Genomic DNA, 16964 nt, shown 5'->3' with positions numbered 1-16964 from the left:
GGAGAACAAGCCAGGCAAGGGCATGGAGGTGGGAGATGGGACCTCACACGTGGGGAACAGTGAGCAGGGCAGGAGCAATGAATTGTGGAGGGAGATAAAGCGTCGGGAGGAAAGGGATGGGTCGTACAGAGCTTTAAATGCCAAACAAAAGACATCTATGTTTGGTTCTGTAGCTAAGAGGGAGCCACGGAGTTTTGTGAGTAGAGAGGGAGGGCTGTATGGAGGAGGAACTGGAATGTGGAGAGCCTGGGGAGGGTCCAAATGAGGGTGGCAGCTGTGTTATTTCAGAAATGGTGTATGTAAAGGAAGTGATGCAGGTACAAATGACAGTATTTGGCCAAGAACTGCATTTAGAGGGTGAGAGTCAGAAGGTAAGGACAATGCCAAGGCTGCAAATCTAGGGGACAAAGAGGAGGGGGTACCCTCAAAAGTAACGGGGAAGTTCAGAAGAGAGGCAGATTCTGAGGAGGAATGGGAGGAGGAAGAGGAGGAGGGGGAAAATAACAAGTTCTGTCTTGGACATTTTGAGTTTGAAATGCCTTCTGACATAATCCTCGCCACATTATCATTCTGAAAGTTTGCTAATCTGTTAGGGTTAGGGTTACTTTATCTGCAAATCCTCCTCCTAACCTTAGAAGATTACATACAGAACTCCTCTGTTCTTGCAAATAATCACAAAGCATGCTGAAATGACTTTCAAAACCACAGAACTGTTACACACTGTTACAAAGTAATTTTCAATACCCCAGAGTTTATTAATGTTCTCTGGACACAATACAAAGATTCCAGGCTTCCTTATGCTCCAGGAAACAAATGCATAGCTACTGGTAAAATGTTGGTAACTTTTTAGTTGCAGGGAGAAACCCCAAATTGTTTTTTTTCCCTAAGATATGTGGTTGTACAGTTATGGTTACTCACCATATTCTTCTGGAATCAGCATGCCAAAGAGCCCGAGCTGCTTTAATCTATCCAAGGTTTCTTGAGGAATTTTACTATCGTTATCAATTTTTCGTGAGTCCACTGACAAACAGAAAACAATATAAACATAGAAAATTTAAACTGATATTCAATGATCTAACGATTCAGTTTAAGAACACTTATACGTGGGGGAAGCTAGGTGGCACAGTGGATAGAGCACCAGCCCTGGAGTCAGGAGTACCTGAGTTCAAATCCGGCCTCAGACACTTAACACTTACTAGCTGTGTGACCCTGGGCAAGTCACTTAACCCCAATTGCCTCACTTAAAAAAAAAAAAAGAGAGAGAAAGAATATCTGTATGTGGACCTAAAAAAGAAATGTATTTAGCAAACAATTCCAAGTTCATAGCCTCTAATACAATATTCAACTGATGGGATGAGCCTTAGATCTTTCAAATGTCAATTTGGTCAGAACTTTTTCTGAGGGTTTAAAGACCAATCTTTTTTTTTTTGGGGGGGGGGGCAGTGAGGATTAAGTGACTTGCCCAGGGTCACACAGCTAGTAAGTGTCAAGTATCTGAGCCCAGATTTGAACTCAGGTCCTCCTGAATCCAGGGCCAGTGTTTTATCCACTGCGCCACCTAGTTGCCCTCCTTTCTGAGGGTTTAAAAGAGAAAGAAAAGTTGCTCTAGGAAATGAAACATGAAAAATGGAGCAGCAAAAGTGAATTATGTGTCGGAGACAAAAGGTCCCATTAAGTGTGGTTAAAATGGCATGTCTAAAAGAGGGAGTGATAAATGGGTGACACCACTGGTAGAGTCTACATGGGAGAAGACAGAGAAGAGTCCCAAGGCCTGGTTTCTAAGCTGGTAACAAGCATCCGAAGATGACTGGTACAGCCGCATGGATGCAAGAGAAGGGAAGAAAGAGGCAGAAATACAAACAGGAGGGAGAGGCAGTGTTGTATAGTGAACAGAGTGCCAAATTTGGAAGTTAGGAAGACACAAATTAAAATCCCACCTCAGACATTTAACTTCCCTAAGTCTCAATTTCCTCATCTGGTCAAAAGGAAGGGGCTGGACTAGCTGGTCTCCAGGATCACTTCTAGCTCTTAATCGATGATCCTAGGAATTACTGGTCCCAAATAAAAGTAATTATTCTCCAGACTTGAAAAGTGACCTAAGTGGGGGAGATAAATAGCAAATCTATTTTTAAAACAAAACCATCTTCTAAGAAACAGGGCTACCAGGTATCTAGGGCTAAAATATCCTCGGCTGCCAAAACAGGTACAGGAAATGAGGCACTAAAGGGGGTGCACAAACACCCACTGCCATAAATATAACTAAGGACGAAGATTCTGATATATTTTTTTTTATTCCTGAAACTCTGAGAAGGAAGAATGATTACTTTGACCTTTACCACAGCAAAGAGCTAAATATGTCATCTTCTGTGAGTGGTGGGCCTTAAGAAAGGTTTGAAACATGATCACCAAACTTAATCTCGCAGATGATAATAAAATAATAATAATAATAATAATAATAATAAAGCTGAAAATAACAGCTTTTCACCTAGACCTTCGAACTATCAGGGAACAGGGAAATACTTAATGTCTCCCCCAAATATGTGTGCTGCTGAAGACAGCTTTGGAACAAGCATTTTCTGGATCAAATGTTTGAGAAGCTGGTTTGCAGAATAAAGTTTCTTAGTTTCCAATAATTCATCTACATAGTCCTATATTTTATGTGGAACTTGACATACATATATATGATCTTAAGTCTGGCTATAAAATATCATAAATCATTCTTCACTGAAATGTTTCCTTTAGGAAAAACATGTAACATGGGAGAGTGTCAATTAAGGGAAGCAATATTGGGGAGAGACAGAGAGCAGGGACAAGATAGGGCAGAAATTGCTGCTGTTACCTGCTATTCTAAGAATCACAGAATCTTGCCAATGAGTAGGCCTTTAGGGTTAATCTTGTCCAGCTCATTTATTTTAGATAGGAAATGAGGCCCAGCTTGCCCAAGACCCCCCCCCCTCCCCCAGCTAGCAGCAGAGCTGAAACTAAAACTCAAGTCTCATGGGCTCCAGCCCAGGGTGCTTTCCTCTAACTATGCTGCCTTTCCTACTTCTCTGTGTCCCATCCTCCAATTCCATTCCTTATATACATGTTGGGGGAACAGGGTAGTGAAACGGTGCATTGTTCACATTCTGTACTCGCCTAATACATAGTAACAAGTTTGTTTTAGAAGGATTAAAACTTTCTGACACATGTATATCTGCCCTTTGGATGGAAAATTCTCTCGCAATGCAATTCTTCTTTTTGATTATAATATAATAAATGTGTATGCACAACCCTCTTCCCCCCAACTGGTGAGGGATTTGGAAGACATGAACGATATGGATTGATGCCAATCTGGTTAAGACTCTAAGCAGCTTTGCAGGTTGTTGGGGGGTGGGGGTAGTGTGTGTGTGTTATTATTTTAAACCTTGGATGTTATCATTTAAAACAGGAAGCTGAGAATTTCTACACGAGTTGGGCTGGTTTTTGATGCTTATTATCCAGAAAGGGAGTGACAGATTTGAAGCATATATTTTTAAAATCACTATTACCAATCCAGTTCTGATTCTATCCACCTGGTTTCCAGCAAGGCAGATTCTGAGGTCTACTCACACATAATTAAGCGAATTTTTAATAACAGTAAGGGAAGTAAGTCTCTAAGGATTTTTAACAAAGTATTCATTAGAAAAGTAGACAACGAATTTTGTGATGTCACCACTCTAAGTATTCCAATAGTGGCTATCTGATTGCCTGTCTAGTATGCATGAGGCTGGACTACCTGGACGGCTAAACTCTAAGCTTCTAAGCTGTAAACTTCTATGAGCCTAATATTTTAAAACATCAATTAGAGAAATTTTTTAAAAAATCAGCATTTAATGTTTTCATACAACCAGTTTCATTAAAAAAAAAATCTTTCCTACATATAGTATTTCTATTAAGTGCATACATATCATTAAATAATGTTCAAGTCAAATGGATGGTAATAGAAAACAGGAATTGAATAGTTAAAATTTCTGACCCCCCCCCCCAAAAAGGGACACACACCTTCTTCATTGAAGAATTTTTCTACAGGTACCACAAACTGCTTCATATCATTTAATTCATCTAGGGTGACTTCTGGATATGGAAAAACTTCTTTCTAAAAAAAATGGCAATATTTGATAAAATGATCATTTTCATAGTCAAATGCTATCCAATCCATCCCTAAGGAAATTATACTTTTGGAAAAGGGTCACAGCACTAGACCATCTAATGGTGCTTATTTCCTGAACCACAGCAAGGACTACTTTACAGGGGATCTCTCTCCACCTCAGGACATAGGAAAAGGGAACGTTAACTGAGCTATGAGGGAATGCAAATATTTAGGCATTACTCTATACACTAAGTACATTGGGGGAAAAATACAAGAACAAGGAGTATCAAATAAGGCACCTTTCTTTTTTTTGGCACTTAAGTAAAAAACTTTAAAATAATTTTTATATTTTATGATAATTTTATTGATAGTCCCAAAAAACTATCCCACACAACAAAGAACATTTTCTAAAGAAAAAAAAGAGGAAAGAAAAAAGTTAACAAAGCAGATTTGTGTGTTGATCATGTATGAAAATAACAACGTTCCATCTGTGTACTTCCCACCCCGGCAAAGGAGGGGCTAGAGATAACTCTCTACAATCTCCTCTTGTTCTTTGTAATTTGGCAACATTCACATCTGATTGTTTGGTGGAGCTGATTTTTCCATGGGCGTTGTACTCACTTGTGAGTACTGTCTTCTTGGGTCTGCTAACTTTACTCAGCATCAGTTCATGGAAACCGTTCCTTGCTTCTCTGTATTCATGAGGCCAACTTCTTCAAACATGATCAATGTGTTGATTTATTTTGCTTGACTACTTATTTATTACAAGGGAGAGATTCTGGGGGAGGGGCAGGTGGGGTGGGGAAGAAATGACAGTGATTTTTTTTTTTTAAAGGGACTTCACAAAACCTTTTTAAAAAGCAAACCTAAAAGGAGTCTAGATTTGGGGAAGAACCAAACAGCATTACCCTACTCCAATCACAAAGAAGTGAACTGCTTCCATACATCTTTCCAGGTTGGGCCCATTTCAAAGGGCTTCAATTCTGAATGCTTCCAAGTTTAATAAAGACAAGGCCTCATCTTGATATTCAAAGAAGTTGCTATTGAGAGTATTTTTCTCCAGGCTTTCCACCCTCACTAGCAAGCTGCCATTTGCCAATTACAAAGTGTTTTCAGACTCATGATGGAAAATGCTCTCCATGTACAGAGAAAGAACTGATGGAGTCTGAATGCAGTTCGAAGCATATGATTTTCACTATGTTTTTTTTCATGGTTTTTTTTTCCTTTTGCAAACTATTATTTTACAAACTTTCTTCTTTCACAACAGGATTCACATGGAAATAAATTTTACATGATTTCACATACATAATCTATATCAAATTGCTTACTGTCTTAGGAAAATGGAAGTGTATAGAGGGAGGGAGAAAATTTGAAATTCAGAATTTTATAGGACATTAATGTTAAAAATTGTCTTCTCATGTAATTGGAAAAAAATACTATTTAAAAAATTAAAATAAAAAAAAAAACCCAAACAAAGCGCTTTCATATCCTTAATCTTGCCAGAGCTTCATTATAAACTGTCACCATCACCATCATCATCCCCATTTTACAGATGATGAAACTGTGAACCTGAGGTCAAGTGACCTGCCTGAGGTCACACCTGTAATGGGGGGCAGCTGAGGACTGGAATCAAGTCCTCTGCTTCTGTTGGTGACCCTCACTCACTATAGCACATCTGCTACTCTAGAGGATCAGTGACTTGAGAACTGCAAGGGCCCTCAGGCCTGAAGAACCGAAGTGACTTGACTTGCACAAGGCAGGTCCTCTCGCTCTAAATCCAGCATTTTACATGTCTCATTAGTGCAGAGAAAATGGCTACAGCCAGTGAGGTTTTTCACTATTTGATAAAAACACTGAATGGATGAAATTTGTGGTTTTCTGTGTCTTGGATTATTTCCTCAACCAGACACAAGCACACAAGGAAAGACTCTGGAGCTGAGTCTCCATCCACTGTTCTTTCCACTATAGCCTGAGGGAGCAGCATCTGGTCCCTCAGAACCCTGAAGGGCAGTTATTTGGGCATGTGTAGGCATGGTTGTAATGGGCTCGGGCACTGCCATATTCAAGCCTATGCATAATGCCCAGGGGTACAGTGACCCTGTACTTCCAGGAGAAAAGAATTTTAGAGTGAAAAAGATAAGCTTTCCCCCTGGCCCTCACACTCACAGTTTCCTTCCATGGTTTTTCCTCTGCTGTGTGGGGATGGGAAGCAATGCCAGTTATTACCTTGGAACATGACAGGGGTTTGGGAAAGAACAGTCCCTGTGTTAGGACACTAGAAATGAGACACCGTTTTTAACAAAATGGCAAGATAAGGAAGAGATGCCGAGAAGTATGAGCAAGACCAACACAGAGACGTGTGAATAGGGGCCTCCGGATCCAACTTTGCAAACAGCACTCAAGGCCCCAGGCTGCCTAACTTAAGTAGCAGCAAATGGTCATCTCAGGCCACCTTTCCTACTTTGATCTGATAGAAATAAGCAATTTGTAGAGTAAGACATGAAAAAGAGATCAGAATGATTAACAATGGAAATGAGGTCAAACTAGAACTCGTCCAAACATTGCTACTGACAAAAAACATAGATTGCTTTGACTGTGTGGACCTTGACCTATAAACTCTTAAAGACCAAAGTAAAAGTGGAAATGGCTCTGGAACTTATTACCTGTGTGATCTTGGGCAAGTCATGTAACTTATCTTGGCCTCAGTTCCTTCACCTGTAGGGGCTGAACTAGATGATTCTAAGGTCCTTTTTTCCATTCCAAATCTCTACAAAAGTCGCTATGGTAATTCTCAGTCCAAAACAAACAAATGGTCAATGACATGAACTATTGTCAAAGAGGAAGCAGAAACTGGTTAATAATTTACTTTAAAATGCTCACCAACAGTCAAAAGGATATAAGTTAAAACCATTTGAGGTACCACCTCCACATGTCAAACAGGCAATAATAATTAGAAGCAAGGCTGGGGAGGCTGTGGAGGAAAAGGAAATATTCATTCACTACATTGATGAAACTCCAAGCTTGTTAAAAAAAACCAGACACATGGGGGGGGGGGGGTGCGCAGCTAGGTGGTGCAGTGGATAGAGCACTGGCCCTGGATTCAGGAGGACCTGAGTTCAAATCGGCCTCAGACAATTAACACTTACTAGCTGTGTGACCCTGGGCAAGTCACTTAACCCCCAATTGCCTCGCTTAAAAAACAAAACCAAAAACCAAACCAGAATACCTTTTGACTCAATCATTTCTATTTGTAATAAATCCTTAAAGTATCATTTTTTTTAAAAAGGGCTATCTGTTTAAAGATTTCCATAGTGTTATATACAATACAAACAAAAACAAAAACCCCAACCTGTAAAACAGTAAATAACCTAAAGGAAGGGTTTTAAATAAATTGTGCTTCATTAATTTAACAATTAAGAATGACCAAGCATTAAGTATACATGGAGAACAAAAGAGATCTACATGAAATAAAGCAAACGAAAAAAGCAACTCTAAAAGAATGGAGTACACACAAACTAGAAGCAGCCGCAAAAGAAAGAAAATGAAGAATCCTCATGACAACTTAAGATGAATAAAAAGTGTTGCGACTTTATGCAAATAAAACCTCTGTTCTGTTGTCCGTCCTTCAATCTTGAAGAGGACCATAATAACATCAGGGTGATGTCATGACTTGCACTGAATTGGATTTAAGTGAGGCAGGGCTATGCAAGGTCACCAAGCTAACTCTCTCCTCCAGAGCCATCTGGGTCCAGTGGCAAGACAGATTTCAGGATGATTGGAGATGGCCCCGGATGTTTGAGGCAATTGGGGTTAAGTGACTGCCCCAGAGTCACACAGCTAGGACATGTCTGAGATGAGATTTGAACTCAGGTCCTCTTGACTTCAGAGCCAGTGCTTTATCCACTGAGCCACCTGGCTGCTCCCCACATCTAAAACTTAAAATGAACTTAAATAATTATGAAACAAGGCTAGTTTAAGCAAAAGTCTGGGGTGGTGGAGGTGTTTTAAAACATTCATTGTAAACCTCTGGGTCAAAATGATTCAATCTCAGGATTCAGTTTTGGGCTCAATTTTAAAAGATCTGAGGCTCTGGGACTGGGACAATCTTCAAGCCAGTAGAGATGTCATGCTACTAGAACAAAAGCCACAAGGCTTAAATAGCCCATGACCAAGGTAAACCTTTATGCTTTCTGAAAGGTGAGCCTCCAGGTTACTTTTAGAACAGATGAACTGCTGACCCAAAGTTTAAGGCTTAACAAGGGACAAGGCTTGCTGTCCTCCCCGCTCCCCAAGAACTTTATGACTTGCAGCAGAAACGATCTTTTGGACACAATTGAACTTCAACCTCTTTTCTTTCTTTCTTTCTTTCTTTTTTTTTGGTGGGGCAATGAGGGTTAAGTGACTTGCTCAGGGTCACACAGCTAGCAAGTGGTGAGTGTCTGAGGCCGGATTTGAACTCAGGTCCTCCTGAATCCAGGGCCAGTGCTTTATCCACTGCACCACCTAGCTCCCCCAAGCTCTTTTAAGATGGAATTTCAGGGCAGCTATGTGGCACTGTGGATAGAGCACCGGCACTGGAGTCAGGAGGACCTGAGTTCAAATCTGGCCTCAAACACTTAACACTTACTAGCTGTGTGACCCTGAGCAAGTCACTTAACCCCAATTGCCTCACCAAAAAAACAAAAACGAAGAAGGAAGAAGAAGAAAAGATTTTGTGATCCTGTGTCTCAGTCCTACCTTCACACAGAAGTTGATGGGAAAGGGTGGGTGTGGTTACTACCTCCAGGAGTCCCCAACATTGGGCTCAGAAAAATAGAAAAGCATAACAGTACCTTCTACGCAGGTGGACTGATTGCAACAGAGAACCTCATTGGTTACTTTGTTTTCTCATTAAATGTCAAATGAGACTTATAAGCAATAAAAAAACAAACAAACACCCAGATTATTTAAAAAACTATATCTGATGGAAAATGCTCTCCACAGCCAGAAAAAAGAACTGTGGAATCTGGATGCAGCTTGAACTATACTGTTTCTCCTTTTTTTGTTTTTCTTTTTTGAGGTTTTCCCCTTTTGTTCTGATTCTTCTTTGACAACATGACTAATGCAGAAATATGTTTAATGTGAATGCACATATATAACCTATTATCAGATTGTTTTGCTGTCTTGGGGAGGGAGAAAAATTTGGAACTAGAAATTTTATAAAAACAAATGTTGAGGGGGGAGCTAGGTGGCACAGTGGATAATGTACTGGCCCTGGATTCAGGAGGGCCTGAGTTCAAATTCGGTCTGACACTTGACACTTACTAGCTGTGTGACCCTGGGCAAGTCACTTAACCCTCATTGCCCTGCAAAAAAACAAACAAAAAATGTTGAAAACTATCTCTACATGTAACTGGAAAATAAAACACTATTATTATTTTTTTAAAAAAAGAAACTATATCTAAAGAAGGTCCAAGTTTTATAGCTGCAGCAGTAGAACACCATTGATAATCTGTAGACCTTTACTTTGCTTTAAGGCTTCATGAAATGCTAATGTCACATTAAGTTTAATGAAGATGTCAAAGTAGAGGGATTGTACAACCACAAACAATAAAACTTCACTGCTGTAAAATTCTAGAAACCCAAAATTAGAGTTATGAGAAGATACCCCCATACCACTCCTTTCCAGAGTGGGGCTACCGTGGTAAATTACATGCATTTTCAGACTTTTTCAATGTATTGAACAATTTTACTGATCTTTTTTCTACTTGTCTTTTTCCCTTAAAATATAGTTTGTTAAATGGGGCAGAAAGGAATATTGGAAGAAATGTTGGTGATATAAATTTATAAATCAAAATTTCTTTAAACATTTTTTTAAAAGATCTGTCTTTTTGAACCAGTGTCCTACTTGGACTAGCTATAAAAATATCACTAGCTAATGGGCAGTGCCAGAGCATTTCAAAATATGGCTTCTCAGACCCCTGTGGTCCTGAAGTACTTATTACTTTTGTCTTTTTATACCACACAATCTAAGAAACATTCTAGGAGGTTATTTGCACAGACTTTTTTCTTTGAGATCAGTATACCTTATTCCCCCTCATTCCCCATCTGTTGTTCTTCTCAGTCTAAGTCATTTTTAGTGGAGGCTGGTTGTTCCAATACACACCATCATGGATGTTTTAACTGAAAAATGAAGCTGGCTACCCTTCTCCCCTCAGCAAATCAATAAAAAGTGAGAGAGGGAACTGTACTATGGCACCTTTTCAACATATATCTTCCCACCATAAGTAGATACCTGCCTAAATGTAGACTATCAAGTTAGAAGAGAAAAGGATGAGATGGCAAAACTGAGGCAAAAGGGAGAAGCTTGCAGTAAGAAGTTCATGTATAGTCACTTTATTTTATACTTTTAAGTATGGAGACAACATTTATCATCAATATACATTTACTGAGCACCTACTTTGCCAACAGGCATTATACTAGGTGCTGGAGATACAAACACAAAATCAAGGAGTGCCTGCCCTCATGGAACTTATACTGTATTGGAAGTAAACAACACATACACGTAAAAGATAAAATGTATCTAAAGTAAATTTATGGTCATTTCCTGGGGATGGCACTTTGTTGGGGGGCGGGGTGTTAGGGTAGGGGTGTCAAGAAAAGCCTTATGTAGGAGATGGCGCTCAGGCTGACCTCTGAACAATGTACGGATTCTGTTGCTAACTGCTTGTCCCTCATTTTCAAAGAAGATCCATGACATCACAGGATTGGATTTAAGTGAGACACAGTTGCACAAAGTCATTAGCCTCACTCTCTCTTTCAGGCTTATTGAAGTCCAGTGGCAAGACAAAAGTGAGCATGACTGGCGATGGCCTCGGATGCAGTGGATTACCCTGGCATCTCGGATGTCTGACCAAGCTCTAAGCGCTCCACAGTGCCTGTTTCAGCTGCCTTCATGGTAAATGGAACGAACTGTTTGCATCCGCTGGGTGAAGTCTTCATGTGCTTGAGATAGGCATCTCCCTAACTCACCGATGGGTTTGTGGCCTGTTGGTCACCTCCAACCCAGTTTAGCCCATCTGCTGAGACAGCTTAACCAGGGTACGGCTGTGCATGCTACAGTTTCTTGGAGCCACAGTTGAAAGTTAAGTGGTAGGTGGATATCAAAGGTGGATAAACAGCTCTGAAAAGAGCTTGGCAAGCCCTCACAGGAGAAATGCTAGTCCTCCTTGAACACCCATATACCTAGGGATTCTAAGAGGTGGAGGCAAGCAGGCAGGACATTGTTAGGATGAGGGTCAGCCTAGAAAACAGAGTTGGGAGATGGAATGCTGTCTGAAAGGACCTGCAAGAAGGCCATTTTGGCCAAACTCTAGCATAAGTAAGTGAAGAGCAATAATGTGTAAAAAAGGCTGAAAAACTTCAAATGTCAAATGGAGGAATCTGTATTTGATCCAAGGCAGTAAAGAGTCAAGCCACTTGTTTACTGAGTAGGGGAATGATATAATCAGACCTGTGCTTTAGGAATATCACTGGCAGCTACGTGAAGGATGAATTAGAAAGAAGAGAGACTCCAGGCAGTGAGGCAAGCATCCGGATGAGAGGTGATGAGGGCTTGATCTATGGTGGATGTGGTGGGAATGGAGAGAAAAAAAGAGATGGATTTGAGGGATGTGAAGGTAAAACTGCCAAGACTTGGAGAATGAATGGTTACATGGCACAAGTGAGAAAGGAATCGAGGAGCCTTGGTGACTCAAAGTCTGGTGGTGTCCCAAAAGAAATTAAGGGTATCAGGAAGGTAGACTGGTGTGGAGGGGAAGAGAATTAATCATTTTGAACGTACATACTGAGTTTAAGATGGCTATGGGACATTCAATTTGAAATGTCCAAAAGGCAATGGACAATGACAAATTAAAGATGGTCCAGCCAAAAGAGGGTGATGGTGAAGATTAAGAACAAACAAACACAATATCAAGGGGCCTGACTCTTTATGTATGAACACAATGGACTATGATTCCACAGACTTCAACAACCCCAAACATCAGCACATGTCACATTGCATTGATACTTAAAAAGGCCAACAAGACACATAGATGTGTCAGTAAGCATGGGATATCTAAGGATCATAGAACAATCCTACTACTGGCTCCCTAAGGTCCTTTCTAGCTCTGTAACCAAAGACCTGGAAGCTGATATCAGACACAAGTGGTCTTCTGGAAACCGCTTTTAACTGTGCACAGCCTGCATTCATCATCAAAAGCACTTATTATGGAGCAGCAGGGATATCAGACTGCACTCTGGCTCTGCGGCCTACACAAAAGGACTCATGCAGAATGGGAACAGACGATGAAGACACCCAAGGGCTGATCCTAGCCAGCACCAGGGAAGCCTCATTTAAAGAGCAAGCTGACAGCTCTACCTGGATTCTGGTAATGGTCAATCACAAAATAAGACAAATGGATCACGAGATCACAGGCCATTAAAAGTTGAAAGGAACTTGCAGATCAAGTGGTCCAATATGCTCGTTTTACAGATGAGGGAACTGAAGCCCAGAGGGGTGGATGTGCCCAAGGTCACATACAAAAAGCAGAGCTGGAAATGGAAACTGAGGCTACTGACTCAAAATCTGGTGGTCTTTTTTTCATATAGGCCAGGATCCATCCATGAGGAGACTATCTTACTGTGCTATATGGCATAAGAACAGTTAAGAATAAGGACAGTGCATTGGTGCAGTGGATAGAGCACTGGCCCTGGAGTCAGGAGGACATGAGTTCAAATCCAACCTCAGATACTTGACACTTACTAGCTGTGTGACCCTGGGCAAGTCACTTAACCCCAATTGCCTCACCAAAAAAAAAAGAATAAGGACAGTGTAGATCTCTACCCAGCTACAGATGTGACTGTTGATTTTTGGTATGTTTAATGTTCAAAGGCCTTAAAAAGATAACCCAGAAACTAAAAAGTCAGTTGGGAGCCAGTTCTCCAGGACTCATCAGCTACATATTGTATTGTACAGCTATAGGCCGGGGCTGTGAATGAAATATTACTCTGGCAGAGTATACTTTCTGCAAAAGAAGTAAGTAGAATAGCATTCTAAATTAAGAAGATACACTCATTAGGGAAACTAGGAACCTGAAGGGGGGAAACTGGAGAGAGAAAAAGAAGTAATATTGTTTTGGGGATATACTATGGATTGCCAAGGCAGAAAGGAGAAACTGGATGAGGCATTTGGAAAAGAGATCACAAACCTGGCACAAATAATAGGATACCACAGTGATAGGGGACCCAGACATCTGCAGGACTTTTCTCTATGCTAAAGGCAGAGCAGTTAAGAAATGTATAACTTGTCTCAATGATAATTTCATCCTCCAAAAGATAAAGGAAGTGAAAAAGGGATTTGCTATTCTTTGCCTGACTGATCAAAAAGAAGGTACTGGTTGCTAAAGCAGAAAACCACAGAAACCTTGGGAGCAAGATAAAATATAACAAACTGGGTCATATCCTCAAAAGTGGTATTCTAAAGAGACTTTTATCTGGGGCTCTGCACCACCTGCTGTTCTATCTCAGAGCTCCTATTCATTATGCCATTTATGCCATCATGCCTTTATCCCAAGTAGCTATTATTAACAGCTATGCCAATGGGTCAAAGTTGTACTTCAGTGTTTCCTTAAAGCATTTGTCCTGTCTTGTTTCAGGCTGCCCCACTTAAATTCAATTACTTTTGTTGCTACTCTTAGAATCGTAGGATGTTAGATGATCCCATACATAGGATTATCTTCTATGTTCTATATAGCTACATGCCTTTTTAGTCAAAGATTACAGTATTACATATCATAAAGGTACAGCATATTGCTGAATAAAACCAAGACAACAAAAATGATTAACAGAGTGGAAATGCAAGATATAGTCAGAATGTTTTTATAATTTCTTAGAAAGTTCAAGTCACCAGGTTCTGTATAGATAATGAAATAATGGGTAGATATGATGGTTGAGTTGTTGTTACTGATCAAAGGGGTATAAGTGGTATAAAACTGGAGAAGGGAAACTGGTGAATGAGAGCAAAGAGAGGAGAAAGAAAGAGAAAAGAGAGAGAAGGGAGAGGGGGACACATAAAGAGAGGAGGAGGGGAGAAAAGAAGTAGAGAGAAGACAGAAAGGGGAGAGAGAGAGACAGCGAGGGAGAGAGGGAGGGAGGGAGAGAAAGGGCGGGGAGAGCGGGGGGGAGAGAGAGAGAGAGAAAGATTTGTCAATTATAGACAAGGCAAAATTCTAGAATGCCATCACAAGAGTTGGTTTGTGAGCATTTAGAAAAGATGTAGTTATCACTAAAAGTTGGCTAGGCTCCACTAAGAACAGGTCATACCAAACTAATCTTGTCCTATTTCTGACAAGGGAGCTAAAATGATACACCAGAAGAACACCATAGACATAGTATTTGTTGTTGTTGAATCATTTCAGTCAAGTCTAACTCTTTGTGACTCCATTTGGGGTTTTCTTAGCAAAGACACTAGAGTGACTTGTCATTTCCTTCTCCAGTTCATTTTACAGCTGAGGAAACTGAGGCAAACGAGGTTAAATAACTTACCCATGGTCACACAGCTAAGAAGTGTCTGAAGCTGGATTTAAATTAAGTTCTTCCTGAGTCCAGGTGAAGTTTTCTATCCACTTCACCACTTAGCTGCCATAGTATGCTTAGACTTTAACAAAGATCTAACAAAGTCTCTCATGCAACCTTGCTAGTTAAGATGGAGTCCTGTGGGCTAGATCAGTCAAACTCAAATAGAAATGGATCTCTGGGGCCACATACTGACATAGAAAATCACAAATTAATTATTATCTACATTCTGTTTCTATTTATTTTATTGGACACTTCCCAGCTACATTTAATGTCATTTACAGCACTCAGGCTGAGTTGGATACATTTTAGTGATTATATATCCGGGCAAATTTGGAACACGTTTAATGACTAGATCCAGAGAGGAGTCCCAAATGAGCTGATGTCAATCTAGGGGAGATTTGAGTCAGGTTGCCCTATTCTAACCCTATGTTAGTAGTGACTCTGGACCTGGACTCAAATCTCACCTCTATTAAGGGCTAGCTTTCTTGTACCCCAGTTTCCTCACCTGTAAAATGAGACTGAACCAGATGATCTGTAAGATCCCTTCCAGCCCTAGCTCTGTGACTTTATACATAGTAAGAATCAAGGATAATAGAGGGGCAGCCTGAGTTGCTGTAGTTGGCTCCTAAATGTTAATAACTCTGGGAAGGTAGGGACAAGATTCAAATAAGACAAGATTATAGGGAGTGGATAAAGTACACCCTGAATGGAAAGAGGTAATAATACACAGATTCATGGATTCACCTAAGCAAGAACTACATAATCATCAATAGGCTTTTTGGAACAACCGAAGCAAGGTAATGAGGAAGTGAAAGATTGCCCCGGCAGTATTCTCAGGATGGATCAAGAAAAAGTGGGCACTAAGTACAGCTTAAAGCTGTACTCAAGGAAGTTTTATCTGACAGAATCCTCAGGATGGATTAAGAAAACGCGGCCACTTTAAGTAGAGACTTCTACCACAGTGACAGGTAAGGGAGGCTTGAACTAGGTTTGCTGCTGTGTGGTTGTTGGAGGAGCTATGGGGTAAGAAAGAACATGGGGGGGGGGGAGTTTAAACAAATAAACAAAAAAAAATTAAAAAGAAGATACCACTGCACTAAGAGTACAATCTGGGTTCATTTCCCAGTCCTGCCACCGATTCTCAACGTGACCTTGGGCAGATCATTTGCCCTCTCCTAAGGCCCCGTCTTCACTTTTAAAAGGGGAGGATGGCACGGATCTCGGTTTCTTCATTTTTGTTGCCAGTCTGGTCAAGGCTACGGACCCCTCTTCCCAATAATATTTTCAAGTCATTCGAGGAAATAAGTTAGAGGATAATGAAAACAAAGAGATGTCCCCCCTCTCTGATCCAAGGTCGTGGAAAGCTAACCACCGGCCTCAGGTCTGCCACTAGCTGTCCGAGGCTCCACGGCCGGACCTGGGAGCTGGGCAGGGTTCCAGGATTTAGAGCTGAAATCGACATTAGGAGTCCCCTCAAATTACGGAAGAATCCGGGGGGCTCACAGAGGGGGGAGACTCACGGAGAGAGGGGTTCACGGAGGGGGGCGGCCCACCAGCTACAGAGAGGCACGGGTTCAAGCTCGGAGCCGAGGGCCCGGCTGCTGCCCCCTTCCTGCCCATTTTACAGATGAGGTAAACGAGGCCCGAAGAGGCGAGGCGGCTGGCTCGGGCAAACAACAGGGCTTGACAAGTGGGCCTGGGGCGGGGGTCCTGGAGGTCGTGACCCCCTCCCTACTCGCCGGGACGGCCATTACCTTCTGGATTTTCCCCAGGAACAGATCCTTGGCGTAGGATTGGCACCGCGGACCGGTGCGCAGGAGGCGCGGGAGGCTGCCCGCTGCCAGCCGCCGCTGCGGCAGGACGCCCAGGGCCCGGCGCGAACCCGCCCCGGCCGCCCGCAGGAGGAGGACGCCGCCGCAGCTCATGATGGTCCGCGCGCAAGTTCCAAGCTGCCGCCAAAGCGCCCCAGGAGCCGGGAGACGCTCGGGCGCCTCCCGATGGCGTCACACGCGGACGCCTCCCGATGGCGTAGCGCTCTGCGACGCTCTCCCGGCCGCCCCCTGCCTCCTTCTACTTCCCTCCGGCTGTCCGGGACTGCGGCTGCGCAACTCAGACTGAGACCGGTGGAGGCGAGGGCTCCTCCCTCCTTTCCCCCTCTCCCTCCCCTTCCCTTCTATTTCTCCCCCTCCCCCCACTCTGCGGACCTCCTGGTGAGTTGTGCTGGAGCTGGCGGCACTGCCCAAACATGTATGAAAGT

The 16964-nt window shown here is 41.9% G+C and overlaps 1 protein-coding gene across 1 annotated transcript in view; it reads right to left on the bottom strand.

The window, feature by feature from the left end:
• Positions 1-16733, bottom strand: part of ACAD9 (acyl-CoA dehydrogenase family member 9) — a 54706-nt gene extending 37973 nt beyond the window's left edge. Inside the window, 3 exon segments of the mRNA XM_043976327.1 lie at positions 919-1020; positions 4024-4117; positions 16462-16733. Coding sequence (XP_043832262.1) covers positions 919-1020; positions 4024-4117; positions 16462-16632 — 367 coding nt within the window. The 5' untranslated portion in view covers positions 16633-16733.
• Positions 16734-16964: the final 231 nt, after the last annotated feature.

Source organism: Dromiciops gliroides, chromosome 1 (genome assembly GCF_019393635.1).
Source record: "Dromiciops gliroides isolate mDroGli1 chromosome 1, mDroGli1.pri, whole genome shotgun sequence".
Lineage (NCBI taxonomy): Eukaryota > Metazoa > Chordata > Mammalia > Microbiotheria > Microbiotheriidae > Dromiciops > Dromiciops gliroides.
The sequence above is the reverse complement of the archived record's forward strand: the minus strand, read 5'-3'. Positions and strand labels throughout refer to the sequence as shown.